This window comes from Salmo trutta, chromosome 12 (genome assembly GCF_901001165.1).
Source record: "Salmo trutta chromosome 12, fSalTru1.1, whole genome shotgun sequence".
Lineage (NCBI taxonomy): Eukaryota > Metazoa > Chordata > Actinopteri > Salmoniformes > Salmonidae > Salmo > Salmo trutta.
In genome coordinates this window covers 40,347,437-40,366,762 of record NC_042968.1, presented here as the reverse complement: position 1 = coordinate 40,366,762, position 19,326 = coordinate 40,347,437, and the positions used below count along the sequence as shown (strand labels likewise).

The 19,326-nt window shown below is 47.4% G+C and overlaps 1 protein-coding gene across 4 annotated transcripts in view; it reads right to left on the bottom strand.

Moving 5' to 3' along the window:
- LOC115203537 (probable palmitoyltransferase ZDHHC1) overlaps positions 1-19,326 on the bottom strand; it is a 58,590-nt gene that overhangs the window by 5,313 nt on the left and 33,951 nt on the right. For all 4 annotated transcript variants that reach the window (XM_029768307.1, XM_029768310.1, XM_029768311.1 and 1 more), the window contains one exon: positions 6,654-6,745. In XM_029768307.1, the coding sequence (XP_029624167.1) occupies positions 6,654-6,745 (92 nt within the window). The remainder of the gene's footprint in view (positions 1-6,653; positions 6,746-19,326) is intronic.

Sequence of the window (19,326 nt, the reverse complement as noted above, 5' to 3'; positions counted from 1 at the left end):
CTCTCACTGCCAACTGTGCCAAAGACAGAGACAAAGTAAAAGCCAGAGTGAGTTTGCAGTTTGACGACAGGATTTTAATGTAGATTTGGCCGGTTTTAAGTGAACAAAATTGGCCAGTCCTATTTTAACATTTCTGCCATGCACCAAGTCTTCCAGCCAGGTTTGGCCAGTAGTAAATCTGTCAGGGACCCCTCTGAGTCTGTTTGTCTTCTTAGTGCTGTCTGGCTGGTCGTTGTTAAGTCTGGATATGAGTCTGTTTGTCTATTTAGTTGTGTCTGGCTGGTCGTTGTTTAGTCTGGATATTTTTGAAGACTGTGTTAGCTGCACCTTCCCAGCTTAATGAGCTTTTAATGTAGCACCGTTTCTACCATGCAAATCAGGAATGTTGTGGTTAACTTGTTTGGGGTAGGGGGCAGTATTTTCACGTCTGGATGAAAACCGTGCCCAGAGTAAACTGCCTGCTACTCAGAAGCTAGGATATACATATTATTAGTAGATTTGGATAGAAAACACCCTAAAGTTTCTAAAACTGTTTGAATGGTGTCTGTGAGTATAACAGAACTCATATGGCAGGCAAAAACCTGAGAAACATCCAACCAGGAAGTGGGAAATCTGAGGTTTGTAGTTTTTCAAGTGATTGTCTATCCAATATACAGTGTCTGTGGGGTCATATTGCACTTCCTAAGGCTTCCACTAGATGTCAACAGTCTTTAGAACGTTGTTTCAGGCTTCTACTGTGAATGGGGAGAGAATAAGAGCTATTGGAATCAGGTGTCTGACAGAATGCCATGACCTCAGTCATGCGCGCGGCTGTGAGAGCGAGCTGAGTTACTTTTCATTTATGAAGACAAAGGAATTGTCCGGTTGGAATATTATTGAAGATTTATGATAAAAACACCCTAAAGATTGATTCTACACATCGTTTGACATGTTTCTACAAACTGTAATGCAACCTTTTTGACTTTTCGTCTGGCCTTGTGCATGCGCCTTCTGCATTTGGAATAGTAAACTGAACGTGCGAACAAAAAGTATTTGTAAAGGTATTTGGATATAAATATGGACTTTATCGAACAAAACATACATGTATTGTGTAACATGAAGTCCTATGAGTGTCATCTGATGAAGATCATCAAAGGTTAGTGATTCATTTTCTCTCTATTTCTGTTTTTTGTGACGCCTCTCCTTGCTTGGAAAATGGCTGTGTGGTTTTCCTTGTCTAGGTGCTGTCCTAACATAATCTAATGGTATGCTTTCGACGTAAAGCCTTTTTGAAATCGGACACTGTGGTTGGATTAACGAGAATCTTATCTTTAAAATGGTGTATAATACTTGTATGTGTGAGAAATTGTAATTATGAGATTTCTGTTCTTTTGAATTGGGCGCTCTGCTATTTCACTGGCTGTTGGCGAGTGGGACGCTAGCGTACCCCAGAGAGGTTTTAAAGAACTCAGGTTCCCATTCTGCTAGCGGTAGAAACACAACACATTCTGTTAGCATAGCAGCGGTAGAAACACAACACATTCTGTTAGCATAGCAGTGGTAGGAACACAACACATTCTGTTAGCATAGCAGCGGTAGGAACACAACACATTCTGTTAGCATGGCAGCGGTAAGAACACAACACATTATGTTAGCATAGCAGTGGTAGGAACACATTCTGTTAGCATAGCAGCGGTAGGAAAACATTCTGTTAGCATAGCAACGGTAGGAACACAACACATTCTGTTAGCATAGCAGCGGTAGAAACACAACACATTCTGTTAGCATAGCAGCGGTAGGAACACAACACATTCTGTTAGCATGGCAGCGGTAGAAACACAATACATTCTGTTAGCATAGCAGCGGTAGGAACACAACACATTCTGTTAGCATGGCAGCGGTAGGAACACAACACATTGTTAGCATAGCAGCGGTAGAAACACAACACATTCTGTTAGCATAGCAGCGGTAGGAACACAACACATTCTGTTAGCATAGCAGCGGTAGGAACACAACACATTCTGTTAGCATAGCAGCGGTAGAAACACAATACATTCTGTTAGCATAGCAGCGGTAGGAACACAACACATTCTGTTAGCATGGCAGCGGTAGGAACACAACACATTCTGTTAGCATGGCAGCGGTAGGAACACAACACATTCTGTTAGCATAGCAGCGGTAGAAACACATTCTGTTAGCATAGCAGCGGTAGGAAAACATTCTGTTAGCATAGCAGCGGTAGGAACACATTCTGTTAGCATAGCAGCGGTAGGAACACATTATGATTTGTATTAACAGCTCAGGTGGAATGCCATCCAGGCCAGGTGTTTTGTAGTAACAGCTCAGGTGGAATGCCATCCTGGCCAGGTGGTTTGTATTAACAGCTCAGGTGGAATGCCATCCAGGCCAGGTGATTTGTAGTAACAGCTCAGGTGGAATGCCATCCAGGCCAGGTGTTTTGTAGTAACAGCTCAGGTAGAATGCCATCCTGGCCAGGTGGTTTGTATTAACAGCTCAGGTAGAATGCCATCCTGGCCAGGTGATTTGTGTGTCTTGATCCTCAAGCGACGCCATTTTTGAACCCGCATCTTCTCAAAATCCAAAGTGCAGATGTTCACGTCCCTTTTTAGGATTCCTTTTGTCTCAGTCTGGATGTGATGCACCTTTTCTATTAGCTCTGGATCTGATTCCAGGTCCATCTGATCTCAAAAAAAGGTAGCAACTTGTTCCCTCACTGCTTGAATTGCTGCACCAACAGGACGTGTAACCACCTCCTCCATCCTCTCCTGTTGTTCAGCTTTAAGCTAACGAGATGCCGTTGCTAAAGCTAACGAGACGCCGTTGCTAAAGCTAACGAGACGCCGTTGCTAAAGCTAACGAGACGCCGTTGCTAAAGCTAACGAGACGCCGTTGCTAAAGCTAACGAAACGCCGTTGCTAAAGCTAACGAAACGCCGTTGCTAAAGCTAACGAGATGCCGTTGCTAAAGCTAACGAAACGCCGTTGCTAAAGCTAACGAGATGCCGTTGCTAAAGCTAACGAAACACCGTTGCTAAAGCTAACGAGACGCCGTTGCTAAAGCTAACGAGACGCCGTTGCTAAAGCTAACGAAACGCCGTTGCTAAAGCTAACGAGACGCCGTTGCTAAAGCTAACGAAACGCCGTTGCTAAAGCTAACGAGATGCCGTTGCTAAAGCTAGCATCAGTAGTAACTTCAGTTGTTTTCTGGTTGTTTATTTGACATTTTTGGGTGGGTGAACCCGTATGTTTCTTGCCCCCCCCCTAGACATTTCCACCGACATTTAAACTAGAAAGTATAAAACCTTGGAAGTATATAACCTCAATAGAAATATAGAATGATGAATTGTCGCCAGGAGTCTTCAGTCTTCTGACCGTTGCGTTTTTGTAGGTCACGTAACTCTCCAATGGACCAGCCTTTCTGAAGGAGCCATTTAGCCATGCGGATGAATGTGTGAGAGAGTATAATGTATAGTGTTATTAGTGTGTCCCTCTGCTTGACTGATAGACTTACATCAGAGGTCCACCTCCATTATACACCACTATCACTTTCCTGTTGCTCTCCTCTCCTTACTGTACTTCTATCCCAAAATGGCACCCTTTCCCCTATAACAGTCTGGTCTAAATTAGGGCACTAAATAGGGAATAGGGTGCCATTTGGGACACAACAGCAGACTGTCATTAAAGTCATGGGAAAATTGTTTTATTTTTGCTTTCACCATGGAGACAAAGAGAGAATTTATCATGGTCACAGTAAGTTATGATGAAATGACGTGTTAATGCTAAACACTGTTTATTGTGTGTCAGTTATGAAAACATGTACAAACCTGCCTGGAGGGATGATTGACGTTGCATCACAAACGGGCACCGTATGTAGTGCACTACTTTTGACCAGGGCGGAATAGGGTGCCATTTGGGACACTACTTAGGCTACCGAACAACCCAACTACACATATCCACTCAAATGATGATCTTAAAATACTTTGACACTCTTTGAAAGTGTGTGGACGCCCCAAGAACAATAAAACACAAGGTCCATTTTTATGACTGAAATATGGTTCCAGTCGTCCAGTTTAAAAAAGAAGCAGGGATTTGAGACTAAGAGCCGGTCCACCAGTTTGTTTTGATTGGTCTTCCCTCTTTGAGACGGCAGAGAGAGAGATAACAACCAGCAGTACAGAGAGAGAGAGATAGCAACCAGCAGTACAGAGAGAGAGAGAGATAGCAACCAGCAGTACAGAGAGAGAGAGATAGCAACCAGCAGTACAGAGAGAGAGAGATAACAACCAGCAGTACAGAGAGAGAGAGATAGCAACCAGCAGTACAGAGAGAGAGAGATAGCAACCAGCAGTACAGAGAGAGATAACAACCAGCAGCGCAGAGAGAGATAACAACCAGCAGTGCAGAGAGAGAGAGAGATAACAACCAGCAGTACAGAGAGAGAGAGATAGCAACCAGCAGTACAGAGAGAGAGATAACAACCAGCAGTACAGAGAGAGAAATAGCAACCAGCAGCACAGAGAGAGAGATAACAACCAGCAGTGCAGAGAGAGAGATAACAACCAGCAGTGCAGAGAGAGAGATAACAACCAGCAGTGCAGAGAGAGAGAGATAACAACCAGCAGTGCACAGAGAGAGAGAGAGAGAGAGATAACAACCAGCAGTACAGAGAGAGAAATAACAACCAGCAGTGCAGAGAGAGAGAGATAGCAACCAGCAGTACAGAGAAAGATAACAACCAGCAGAACAGAGAGAGAGATAACAACCAGCAGTGCAGAGAGAGAGAGATAACAACCAGCAGTACACAGAGAGAGAGATAACAACCAGCAGTACAGAGAGAGATAACAACCAGCAGTACAGAGAGAGATAACAACCAGCAGTACAGAGAGAGAGAGAGATAACAACCAGCAGTACAGAGAGAGATAACAACCAGTAGTACAGAGAGAGATAACAACCAGTAGTACAGAGAGAGATAACAACCAGCAGTACAGAGAGAGATAACAATCAGCAGTACAGAGAGAGATAACAACCAGCAGTACAGAGAGAGAGAGAGATAACAACCAGCAGCACAGAGAGAGAGATAACAACCAGCAGCACAGAGAGAGAGAGATAACAACCAGCAGTACAGAGAGAGATAACAACCAGCAGTACAGAGAGAGATAACAACCAGTAGTACAGAGAGAGATAACAACCAGCAGTACAGAGAGAGATAACAATCAGCAGTACAGAGAGAGATAACAACCAGCAGTACAGAGAGAGAGAGAGATAACAACCAGCAGCACAGAGAGAGAGATAACAACCAGCAGCACAGAGAGAGAGAGATAACAACCAGCAGTACAGACAGAGAGAGATAACAACCAGCAGCACAGAGAGAGAGATAACAACCAGCAGTACAGAGAGAGATAACAACCAGCAGTACAGAGAGAGAGAGATAACAACCAGCAGTACAGAGAGAGAGATAACAACCAGCAGTACAGAGAGAGAGATAACAACCAGCAGCAGAGAGAGAGAGAGATAACAACCAGCAGCACAGAGAGAGAGATAACAACCAGCAGGACAGAGGGAATGTCTTATTATTAGAAATAAGGAGAGATTACTGACTCACATCACTGAGAGAGAGAGAGAGTTATTATGGACCTGTCAAACAACACTAATTGTATTAGTCACATTACACACCATGACACATCACAGCCCAGCTCCACACTACAGAACAGAACACACCACTAGTGTAGGTCCAAACCTCGTATAACCAGTTCTGTTGTCTGTCCCACTAGTGTAGGTCCAAACCTCATAGAACCAGTTCTGTTGTAGGTCCAAACCTCATAGAACCAGTTCTGTTGTCTGTCCCACTAGTGTAGGTCCAAACCTCATAGAACCAGTTCTGTTGTCTGTCCCACTAGTGTAGGTCCAAACCTCATAGAACCAGTTCTGTTGTCTGTCCCACTAGTGTAGGTCCAAACCTCATAGAACCAGTTCTGTTGTCTGTCCCACTAGTGTAGGTCCAAACCTCATAGAACCAGTTCTGTTGTCTGTCCCACTAGTGTCGGTCCAAACCTCATAGAACCAGTTCTGTTGTCTGTCCCACTAGTGTAGGTCCAAACCTCATAGAACCGGATCTGTTGTCGGTCCAAACCTCATAGAACCAGTTCTGTTGTCTGTCCCACTAGTGTAGGTCCAAACCTCATAGAACCAGTTCTGTTGTAGGTCCAAACCCCATAGAACCAGTTCTGTACTACAGACAGACAGACATCATCCTGTGTGTTTGGACTAAAACAAGATATCAACAGTTTTTACAAGCCAGTTAAAAAGGGGGACATCCCACTAAAGAGTAAATTAAAGTGTTTATCCTTTAACGAGGTAACGGGCAGATTTACAGAACCACTACTAAACAAACTAAAGGCTGTCCAAGGCACCGGAGGGACTGAGGCGAGTGGATGAAACCCCAGCAGCCAGTAAAAGGGGGGGGGGGGGGGGGGGGGGGGGGGGGAAATGCCCAATTTTCATTCAGAACCACCACTAGGGTTGCAAAATTCTGTTAACGTTCCCCAAATTCTCAGGTTTTCTAGAAATCCCTGTCAGGAGGGAATAAGCAGGAAATTCAGAAGTCCTCCTGGAATTTTGCAACTTTAACCACTAGAGAACAGAATAACAACTCACTCTAGACCCCCCCGCGCTGCAGCCATGGTGGTAGGATCCTCCACGTCCATCTCAGGGTTGGCATAGCCTAGCGTCCCTGAGTAGCTTACATCCTGAGAGAGAGAGAGAGAGAGAGAGAGAGAGAGAGAGAGAGAGAGAGAGAGAGAGAGAGAGAGAGAGACAGAGAGAGAGAGAGAGAGAGAGAGAGAGAGAGTGTGTTAAAGAGAAGGAGGGAGAGGGGGAGAGAGAGAGAGAGAGAGAGAGAGAGTGTTAAAGAGAAGGAGGGAGAGGGGGAGAGAGAGAGAGAGAGAGAGAGAGAGAGAGAGTGTGTTAAAGAGAAGGAGGGAGAGGGGGGGAGAGAGAGAGAGAGAGAGAGTGTTAAAGAGAAGGAGGGAGAGGGGAGAGAGAGAGAGAGAGAGAGAGAGAGAGAGAGAGAGAGAGAGAGAGAGAGAGAGAGAGAGAGAGTGAAATGGCTAAATGGGGGGTTTTCATCAGGCCTCTGGCGTCATGGGACAGCCCTTTTCTACTGTTCCGAATAAAACCCCCACCTGAGGAAGTCCTCACCAGGCCATTCGTACCTCGATCACCGAGGGGGCAAAGGTTGGAGTAGAGACCACCAAAAACCTCAGTCTAAGCTAAGGTTGTAATGGCTGTTGAATTCCTAACCAAACAACGTGGAGCATTGGCTACACGGGTGGAAATGGTTAAACTCTGAGACTATCGATCCCGACAGAATAAGAGCAGATCTTCCATACTAATTACTAGTCTGCAGCTGGAAATTATATCGACCTTGAATGCGAATACGGACAACCGCCGAAACATCTATTCTATAAGAACATTTCGGAATGGGACTCTGACGTATCCATTCTAACCACGAGAGACTTCGTGGAAGCAGAGAGACGATCAGATGAACTTTCCAACAGAAAGACGGATGATTCCAACAGAGATCCCCGACGACACACTGAGCGTAAATATATATCGATTGCAATTATTACCGAATGAGTGAGCGTTCATGTGCAAAGGATTAGTATTTTAATTAATATAATTATCAACGGTGTAGTGATTTTTGTCTTTCCTGCCCTCCTCAGTCCACACCCACTTCCCTTTGTCCACCAAGCCGTCATATCGGCTTAGCCCACTAGGGAACCTCCCCTATCATTTCCTTGTAACCATATCTACTGTTTGTTTGTTTGTTTGTTTGTTTGTTTATGCATTTCTGTGATTATTTAGTTAGTTTGTAAATAAATGATTTAAGATAATTGATGTATGGATGATTCATAGTGAAGGCTGGGTTCGTGCAGATAACCAACAATTTACGACGTTCGGAATGAGACTAACGTGAGGTAAAGAATAATTCATTAATCAGAAGACTAATTGATCAGATATTAAAATATCTGAAGAGTTATATTAGGAAAATTATAACTTTGTAATCTGAAGATTTTCCTTGTTGCCCCGACTTCCTAGTTAATTACATTTACATGATTCGTTTAATAACGTAATAATAATTACAGAGAATTGATTTACATTTACGTCATTTAGCAGACGCTCTTATCCAGAGCGACTTACAAATTGGTGCATTCACCTTATGATATCCAGTGGAACAACCACTTTACAATAGTGCATCTAAATATTTTAGGGGGGGGTTAGAAGGATTACTTTATCCTATCCCAGGTATTCCTTAAAGAGGTGGGGTTTCAGGTGTCTCCGGAAGGTGGTGATTGACTCCGCTGTCCTGGCGTCGTGATAAAATAACAGTCTTCAATTTAATAATGCCAAAGACACAGTACAGGAGAGACTGAAGAGACTACAGCAAGGAGGGCATCACTGACTGGACAGTACAGGAGAGAATGGAGAGACTACAGCAAGAAGGGCATCACTGACTGGACAGTACAGGAGAGACTGAAGAGACTACAGCAAGGAGGGCATCACTGACTGGACAGTACAGGAGAGACTGAAGAGACTACAGCAAGGAGGGCATCACTGACTGGACAGTACAGGAGAGACTGAAGAGACTACAGCAAGGAGGGCATCACTGACTGGACACAGTACAGGAGAGACTGAAGAGACTACAGCAAGGAGGGCATCACTGACTGGACAGTACAGGAGAGACTGAAGAGACTACAGCAAGGAGGGCATCACTGACTGGACAGTACAGGAGGGACTGAAGAGACTACAGCAAGAAGGGCATCACTGACTGGACAGTACAGGAGAGACTGAAGAGACTACAGCAAGGAGGGCATCACTGACTGGACAGTACAGGAGAGACTGAAGAGACTACAGCAAGGAGGGCATCACTGACTGGACAGTACAGGAGGGTCTGAAGAGACTACAGCAAGAAGGGCATCACTGACTGGACAGTACAGGAGGGACTGAAGAGACTACAGCAAGGAGGGCATCACTGACTAGACAGTACAGGAGAGACTGAAGAGACTACAGCAAGGAGGGCATCACTGACTGGACACAGTACAGGAGAGACTGAAGAGACTACAGCAAGGAGGGCATCACTGACTGGACAGTACAGGAGAGACTGAAGAGACTACAGCAAGGAGGGCATCACTGACTGGACAGTACAGGAGAGACTGAAGAGACTACAGCAAGGAGGGCATCACTGACTGGACACAGTACAGGAGGGGCTGAAGAGACTACAGCAAGGAGGGCATCACTGACTGGACAGTACAGGAGAGACTGAAGAGACTACAGCAAGGAGGGCATCGCTGACTGGACAGTACAGGAGGGACTGAAGAGACTACAGCAAGGAGGGCATCACTGACTGGACAGTACAGGAGGGACTGAAGAGACTACAGCAAGGAGGGCATCACTGACTGGACAGTACAGGAGGGACTGAAGAGACTACAGCAAGGAGGGCATCACTGACTGGACAGTACAGGAGGGACTGAAGAGACTACAGCAAGGAGGGCATCACTGACTGGACACAGTACAGGAGAGACTGAAGAGACTACAGCAAGGAGGGCATCACTGACTGGACAGTACAGGAGGGACTGAAGAGACTACAGCAAGGAGGGCATCACTGACTGGACACAGTACAGGAGAGACTGAAGAGACTACAGCAAGGAGGGCATCACTGACTGGACACAGTACAGGAGGGACTGAAGAGACTACAGCAAGGAGGGCATCACTGACTGGACACCAGTGTAGAACCAGAGTCTGGTCAGGGTACTAACTTGTTCTGGTAACTACCGGTGTAGAACCAGAGTCTGGTCAGGGTACTAACTTGTTCTGGTAACTACCGGTGTAGAACCAGAGTCTGGTCAGGGTACTAACTTGTTCTGGTAACTACCAGTGTAGAACCAGAGTCTGGTCAGGGTACTAACTTGTTCTGGTAACTACCAGTGTAGAACCAGAGTCTGGTCAGGGTACTAACTTGTTCTGGTAACTACCAGTGTAGAACCAGAGTCTGGTCAGGGTACTAACTTGTTCTGGTAACTACCGGTATAGAACCAGAGTCTGGTCAGGGTACTAACTTGTTCTGGTAACTACCAGTGTAGAACCAGAGTCTGGTCAGGGTACTAACTTGTTCTGGTAACTACCAGTGTAGAACCAGAGTCTGGTCAGGGTACTAACTACTAACTGCCAGGTTTGGCTGGCAAGGTGAGGTTTCAGTGAGGTGGTTAGAGTCTGGGTGAGGTTTCAGTGAGGTGGTTAGAGTCTGGGTGAGGTTTCAGTGAGAGGGTTAGAGTCTGGGTGAGGTTTCAGAGAGGTGGTTAGAGTCTGGGTGAGGTGAGGTTTCAGTGAGGTGGTTAGAGTCTGGGTGAGGTTTCAGTGAGAGGGTTAGAGTCTGGGTGAGGTTTCAGAGAGGTGGTTAGAGTCTGGGTGAGGTTTCAGTGAGGTGGTTAGAGTCTGGGTGAGGTTTCAGTGAGATGGTTAGAGTCTGGGTGAGGTTTCAGTGAGGTGAGAAGAGTCTGGGTGAGGTTTCAGAGAGGTGGTTAGAGTCTGGGTGAGGTGAGGTTTCAGAGAGGTGGTTAGAGTCTGGGTGAGGTTTCAGTGAGGTGAGAAGAGTCTGGGTGAGGTGAGGTTTCAGTGAGGTGGTTAGAGTCTGGGTGAGGTTTCAGTGAGGTGGTTAGAGTCTGGGTGAGGTGAGGTTTCAGAGAGGTGGTTAGAGTCTGGGTGAGGTTTCAGTGAGGTGGTTAGAGTCTGGGTGAGGTTTCAGTGAGAGGGTTAGAGTCTAGGTGAGGTTTCAGTGAGGTGGTTAGAGTCTGGGTGAGGTTTCAGTGAGAGGGTTAGAGTCTGGGTGAGGTTTCAGAGAGGTGGTTAGAGTCTGGGTGAGGTGAGGTTTCAGTGAGGTGGTTAGAGTCTGGGTGAGGTTTCAGTGAGAGGGTTAGAGTCTGGGTGAGGTTTCAGAGAGGTGGTTAGAGTCTGGGTGAGGTTTCAGTGAGGTGGTTAGAGTCTGGGTGAGGTTTCAGTGAGATGGTTAGAGTCTGGGTGAGGTTTCAGTGAGGTGAGAAGAGTCTGGGTGAGGTTTCAGAGAGGTGGTTAGAGTCTGGGTGAGGTGAGGTTTCAGAGAGGTGGTTAGAGTCTGGGTGAGGTGAGGTTTCAGAGAGGTGGTTAGAGTCTGGGTGAGGTTTCAGAGAGGTGGTTAGAGTCTGGGTGAGGTTTCAGTGAGGTGAGAAGAGTCTGGGTGAGGTGAGGTTTCAGTGAGGTGGTTAGAGTCTGGGTGAGGTTTCAGTGAGGTGGTTAGAGTCTGGGTGAGGTGAGGTTTCAGAGAGGTGGTTAGAGTCTGGGTGAGGTTTCAGTGAGGTGGTTAGAGTCTGGGTGAGGTTTCAGTGAGGTGAGAAGAGTCTGGGTGAGGTTTCAGAGAGGTGGTTAGAGTCTGGGTGAGGTTTCAGAGAGGTGGTTAGAGTCTGGGTGAGGTTTCAGTGAGGTGGTTAGAGTCTGGGTGAGGTTTCAGTGAGGTGAGAAGAGTCTGGGTGAGGTGAGATTTCAGTGAGGTGGTTAGAGTCTGGGTGAGATTTCAGTGAGGTGGTTAGAGTCTGGGTGAGGTTTCAGTGAGGTGGTTAGAGTCTGGGTGAGGTTTCAGTTAGAGGGTTAGAGTCTGGGTGAGGTTTCAGAGAGGTGGTTAGAGTCTGGGTGAGGTGAGGTTTCAGTGAGGTGGTTAGAGTCTGGGTGAGGTTTCAGTGAGAGGGTTAGAGTCTGGGTGAGGTTTCAGTGAGGTGGTTAAAGTCTGGGTGAGGTGAGGTTTCAGTGAGGTGGTTAGAGTCTGGGTGAGGTTTCAGTGAGGTGGTTAGAGTCTGGGTGAGGTTTCAGTGAGGTGGTTAGAGTCTGGGTGAGGTTTCAGTGAGGTGATTAGAGTCTGGGTGAGGTTTCAGTGAGGTGGTTAGAGTCTGGGTGAGGTTTCAGTGAGAGGGTTAGAGTCTGGGTGAGGTTTCAGTGAGGTGGTTAGAGTCTGGGTGAGGTTTCAGTGAGGTGGTTAGAGTCTGGGTGAGGTTTCAGTGAGAGGGTTAGAGTCTGGGTGAGGTGAGGTTTCAGTGAGGTGGTTAGAGTCTGGGTGAGGTTTCAGTGAGAGGGTTAGAGTCTGGGTGAGGTTTCAGTGAGGTGGTTAGAGTCTGGGTGAGGTTTCAGTGAGGTGGTTAGAGTCTGGGTGAGGTTTCAGTGAGAGGGTTAGAGTCTGGGTGAGGTGAGGTTTCAGTGAGGTGGTTAGAGTCTGGGTGAGGTTTCAGGGAGCCTCAGGGCTCAGCTTGGTGTTGATTATGAGGAATCCTTGTGGTTTTGTCAACCTGCTGTGAGTTATAGGAGAGCACTGTGGTTTATAAGGAGGGTTATAGTTCGGTTAGACAGAGAGTTTGCGTCCCAAATGGCACCCTATTCCCTATATAGTGGTACTACTATAGACCAGAGCCCTATTCCCTATATAGTGGTACTACTATAGACCAGAGCCCTATTCCCTATATAGTGGTACTACTATAGACCAGAGCCCTATTCCCTATATAGTGGTACTACTATAGACCAGGGCCCTATTCCCTATATAGTGGTACTACTATAGACCAGAGCCCTATTCCCTATATAGTGGTACTGCTATAGACCAGAGCCCTATTCCCTATATAGTGGTACTACTATAGACCAGAGCCCTACTCCCTATATAGTGGTACTACTATAGACCAGAGCCCTATTCCCTATATAGTGGTACTACTATAGACCAGAGCCCTACTCCCTATATAGTGGTACTACTATAGACCAGAGCCCTATTCCCTATATAGTGGTACTACTATAGACCAGGGCCCTATTCCCTATATAGTGGTACTACTATAGACCAGAGCCCTATTCCCTATATAGTGCACTACTATAGACCAGAGCCCTATTCCCTATATAGTGGTACTACTATAGACCAGGGCCCTATTCCCTATATAGTGGTACTACTATAGACCAGAGCCCTATTCCCTATATAGTGGTACTACTATAGACCAGAGACCTATTCCCTATATAGTGCACTACTATAGACCAGAGCCCTATTCCCTATATAGTGCACTACTATAGACCAGAGCCCTATTCCCTATATAGTGGCACTACTATAGACCAGGGCCCTATTCCCTATATAGTGGTACTACTATAGACCAGAGCCCTATTCCCTATATAGTGGTACTACTATAGACCAGAGCCCTATTCCCTATATAGTGGTACTACTATAGACCAGGGCCCTATTCCCTATATAGTGGTACTACTATAGACCAGAGCCCTATTCCCTATATAGTGGTACTACTATAGACCAGGGCCCTATTCCCTATATAGTGGTACTACTATAGACCAGAGCCCTATTCCCTATATAGTGGTACTACTATAGACCAGAGCCCTATTCCCTATATAGTGGTACTACTATAGACCAGGGCCCTATTCCCTATATAGTGGTACTACTATAGACCAGAGCCCTATTCCCTATATAGTGGTACTATAGACCAGGGCCCTATTCCCTATATAGTGCACTACTTTCAACCAGAGCCCATGCCATTTGGGCCATAGCCAGAGTGGACTGGGCCGGGGCCAGAGCTGGGGTTTGACGGGACTACTGTGTGTGTGTGTGTGTGTGTGTGTGTGTGTGTGTGTGTGTGTGTGCTGCACGGCGGGTTTCTTTGTGAGTGTGCCAGGTGCAGGTGGTGGGTCGGTGTCCGTCCTGTCAGCTGCTGGGTTTTGGTCACTGCCAGACAGCCCACGCCAAGGCTAACAGAGCGTCACCACGGTTACCCAGACCCAGCATGCAGCCCAGACTGGGAGCAGCAGCCAACGATCACAGGGCAGGGAGGTGTGTGTGTGTAAGTACTTGTAAGTCTGCATTTGACAGCGTGATTGTGGGCAGGTGTGTCTTTGTGAAGCCAGGGTCAGTAACTACCAGGACACGTGTGAAGCCAGGGTCAGTAACTACCACTACACGTGTGAAGCCAGGGTCAGTAACTACCAGGACACGTGTGAAGCCAGGGTCAGTAACTACCAGGACACGTGTGAAGCCAGGGTCAGTAACTACCAGGACACGTGTGAAGCCAGGGTCAGTAACTACCAGGACACGTGTGAAGCCAGGGTCAGTAACTACCAGGACACGTGTGAAGCCAGGGTCAGTAACTACCAGGACACGTGTGAAGCCAGGGTCAGTAACTACCACTACACGTGTGAAGCCAGGGTCAGTAACTACCACTACACGTGTGAAGCCAGGGTCAGTAACTACCACTACACGTGTGAAGCCAGGGTCAGTAACTACCACTACACGTGTGAAGCCAGGGTCAGTAACTACCACTACACGTGTGAAGCCAGGGTCAGTAACTACCACTACACGTGTGAAGCCAGGGTCAGTAACTACCACTACACGTGTGAAGCCAGGGTCAGTAACTACCAGGACACGTGTGAAGCCAGGGTCAGTAACTACCAGGACACGTGTGAAGCCAGGGTCAGTAACTACCAGGACACGTGTGAAGCCAGGGTCAGTAACTACCAGGACACGTGTGAAGCCAGGGTCAGTAACTACCAGGACACGTGTGAAGCCAGGGTCAGTAACTACCACTACACGTGTGAAGCCAGGGTCAGTAACTACCACTACACGTGTGAAGCCAGGGTCAGTAACTACCACTACACGTGTGAAGCCAGGGTCAGTAACTACCAGGACACGTGTGAAGCCAGGGTCAGTAACTACCACTACACGTGTGAAGCCAGGGTCAGTAACTACCAGGACACGTGTGAAGCCAGGATCAGTAACTACCAGGACACGTGTGAAGCCAGGGTCAGTAACTACCAGGACACGTGTGAAGCCAGGGTCAGTAACTACCAGGACACGTGTGAAGCCAGGGTCAGTAACTACCACTACACGTGTGAAGCCAGGGTCAGTAACTACCAGGACACGTGTGAAGCCAGGGTCAGTAACTACCAGGACACGTGTGAAGCCAGGGTCAGTAACTACCACTACACGTGTGAAGCCAGGGTCAGTAACTACCACTACACGTGTGAATCCAGGGTCAGTAACTACCACTACACGTGTGAAGCCAGGGTCAGTAACTACCACTACACGTGTGAAGCCAGGGTCAGTAACTACCAGGACACGTGTGAAGCCAGGGACAGTAACTACCAGGACACGTGTGAAGCCAGGGTCAGTAACTACCACTACACGTGTGAAGCCAGGATCAGTAACTACCACTACACGTGTGAAGCCAGGGTCAGTAACTACCAGGACACGTGTGAAGCCAGGGTCAGTAACTACCACTACACGTGTGAAGCCAGGGTCAGTAACTACCACTACACGTGTGAAGCCAGGGTCAGTAACTACCAGGACACGTGTGAAGCCAGGGCCAGTAACTACCACTACACGTGTGAAGCCAGGATCAGTAACTACCAGGACACGTGTGAAGCCAGGATCAGTAACTACCACTACACGTGTGAAGCCAGGGTCAGTAACTACCACTACACGTGTGAAGCCAGGGTCAGTAACTACCACTACACGTGTGAAGCCAGGGTCAGTAACTACCACTACACGTGTGAAGCCAGGGTCAGTAACTACCACTACACGTGTGAAGCCAGGGTCAGTAACTACCAGGACACGTGTGAAGCCAGGGTCAGTAACTACCAGGACACGTGTGAAGCCAGGGTCAGTAACTACCAGGACACGTGTGAAGCCAGGGTCAGTAACTACCAGGACACGTGTGAAGCCAGGGTCAGTAACTACCAGGACACGTGTGAAGCCAGGGTCAGTAACTACCACTACACGTGTGAAGCCAGGGTCAGTAACTACCACTACACGTGTGAAGCCAGGGTCAGTAACTACCACTACACGTGTGAAGCCAGGGTCAGTAACTACCAGGACACGTGTGAAGCCAGGGTCAGTAACTACCACTACACGTGTGAAGCCAGGGTCAGTAACTACCAGGACACGTGTGAAGCCAGGATCAGTAACTACCAGGACACGTGTGAAGCCAGGGTCAGTAACTACCAGGACACGTGTGAAGCCAGGGTCAGTAACTACCAGGACACGTGTGAAGCCAGGGTCAGTAACTACCACTACACGTGTGAAGCCAGGGTCAGTAACTACCAGGACACGTGTGAAGCCAGGGTCAGTAACTACCAGGACACGTGTGAAGCCAGGGTCAGTAACTACCACTACACGTGTGAAGCCAGGGTCAGTAACTACCACTACACGTGTGAATCCAGGGTCAGTAACTACCACTACACGTGTGAAGCCAGGGTCAGTAACTACCACTACACGTGTGAAGCCAGGGTCAGTAACTACCAGGACACGTGTGAAGCCAGGGACAGTAACTACCAGGACACGTGTGAAGCCAGGGTCAGTAACTACCACTACACGTGTGAAGCCAGGATCAGTAACTACCACTACACGTGTGAAGCCAGGGTCAGTAACTACCAGGACACGTGTGAAGCCAGGGTCAGTAACTACCACTACACGTGTGAAGCCAGGGTCAGTAACTACCACTACACGTGTGAAGCCAGGGTCAGTAACTACCAGGACACGTGTGAAGCCAGGGCCAGTAACTACCACTACACGTGTGAAGCCAGGATCAGTAACTACCAGGACACGTGTGAAGCCAGGATCAGTAACTACCAGGACACGTGTGAAGCCAGGATCAGTAACTACCACTACACGTGTGAAGCCAGGGTCTGACACATGTTCTGACGCACCAGGTCTGTCCACGTTGTGTGTCCCAAGTCGGTTCCACCGAAGTGGATGACTATCATGTATTCACAACCACACCTCGTCTTGACAAGAGAGAATATTCCGGAACACTTCCATTGAAAACAGCTCATCCACATTTCTCCCTCCTATAGTCATCTAGCCAGCTACATTGTGTAATTGCACAGTAAATATTTGCTTCAGTAGGATTATGAGATAGGATCTTATCAATAAATCAAATAAATAAAAAAACACACAACATTGTGAGGTGTTCACAAAGAGAGCATGTGTTAAACTGTATTATAATGTTATATAATCATGTTACATAATCACCTTCCGGTGTAAAAAAAAACATGGAAATTAAAAACTAAAAAACAATGTTTTAAGTGAGAATAGGCATTGGTCTAAAGCCCGAAAATGAAAGGAAATTCACATGTGTACCACAATGCCTACTCCACCCATGCTCACCCAAGGTTTTCCAGCACCACAATGCCTATTCCACCCATGCGCTACCAAGGTTTTCCAGCACCACAATGCCTATTCCACCCATGCGCTACCAAGGTTTTCCAGCACCACAATGCCTACTCCACCCATGCGCTACCAAGGTTTTCCAGCACCACAATGCCTACTCCACCCATGCGCTACCAAGGTTTTCCAGCACCACAGCTTTGACCTGCTACAGTAGGTATGTTGGTATTGTACTTCAAACTATGAGTAGGCAGATTACTTAGGATTCAAACCTTCTCAAACAGTCTAATTCAATGATATTTACAGCGTCCTGCTATTAAAATGATGTATACCGGTATAAATAATGAACAAAAATAAAAAAAATCACAGGAATTACCAGTGACCTGCTCAATAAGGAAGTGGACAGATGAAGCAGATGCTAAGCTACAGGACTGTTTTGCTATCACAGACTGGAACATGTTCCGGGATTCTTCCAATAGCATTGAGGAGTACACCACATCAGTCACTGGCTTCATCAATAAGTGCATTGATGACGTCGTCCCCACAGTGACCGTACGTACATACCCCAACCAGAAGTCATGGATTACAGGCAACATCCGTACTGAGCTAAAGGCTAGAGCTGCCGCTTTCAATGAGCGGGACTCTAACCCGGACGCTTATAAGAAATCCCGCTATGCCCTCCGACGAATCATCAAAACAGGAAAAGCATCAATACAGGACTAAGATTGAATCATACTACACCGGCTACGATACTTGTCGGACGTGGCAGGGCTTGAAAACTATTACGGACTACAAAAGGAAGCACAGCCGAGAGCTGCCCAGTGACACGATCCTACCAGACGAGCTAAATAACTTCTATACTCGCTTCGAGGCAAGCAACACTGAGTAAAGCATTAGAGCATCAGCTGTTCCGGACGACTGTGTGATCACGCTCTCCGTAGCCGATGTGAGTAAGACCTTTAAACAGGTCAACATTCACAGACAGATTACCAGGACGTGTACTCCGAGCGTGCGTTGACCAACTGGCAAGTGTCTTCACTGACATTTTCATCTTGTCCCTGACCGAGTCTGTAATAACAACATGTTTCAAGCAGACCACCATAGTCCCTGTGCCCACGAACACTAAGGCAACCTGCCTAAATGACTACAGACCCGTAGCACTCACGTCCGTAGCCATGAAGTGCTTTGAAAGGCTGGTCATGACTCACATCAACACCATTATCCCAGAAACCCTAGACCCACTTCAATTTGCATACCGCCCCCAACAGATCCACATATGATGCAATCTCTATTGCACTCCACACTGCCCTTTCCCACCTGGACAAAAGGAACACCTATGTGAGAATGCTATTCATTGACTGCAGCTCAGCGTTCAACACCATAGTGCCCTCAAAGCTCATCACTAAGCTAAGGACCCTGGGATTAAACATCTCCCTCTACAACTAGAGATCCTGGATTTCCTGATGGGCCGCCCCCAGGTGGTGAGGGTAGATAACAACACATCTGCCACGCTGATCCTCAACATGGGGGCCCCTCAGGGGTGTGTGCTCAGCCCCCTCCTGTACTCCCTGTTCAACCATTACTGCACGGCCAGGCACGACTCCAACACCATCCTTAAGTCTGCCGATAACACAACAGTTTTAGGCTTGATCACAACAATGACGAGACAGCCTATAGGGAGGTCAGAGACCTGGCCGTGTGGCGCCAGGATAACAACCTCTCCCTCAACGTGATGAAGACAAAAGAGATGATTGTGGACTACAGGAAAAGGAGGAACGAGCACGCCCCCATTCTCATCGACGGGGCCGTAGTGAAGCAGGTTGAGAGCTTCAAGTTCCTTGGTGTCCACATCACCAACAAACTATCATGGTCCAAACACACCAAGACAGTTGTGAAGAGGGCACGACAAAACCTTTTCCCCCTCAGGAGACTGAAAAGAAATGGCATGGGTCCCCAAATCCTCAAAAAGTTCTACAGCTGCACCATCGAGAGCATCCTGACTGGTTGTATCACTGCCTGGTATGGCAACTGCTCGGCCTCCGACCGTAAGGCGCTACAGAGGGTAGTGGGTACGGCCCAATACATCACTGGGGCCAAGCTCCCTGCCATCCAGGA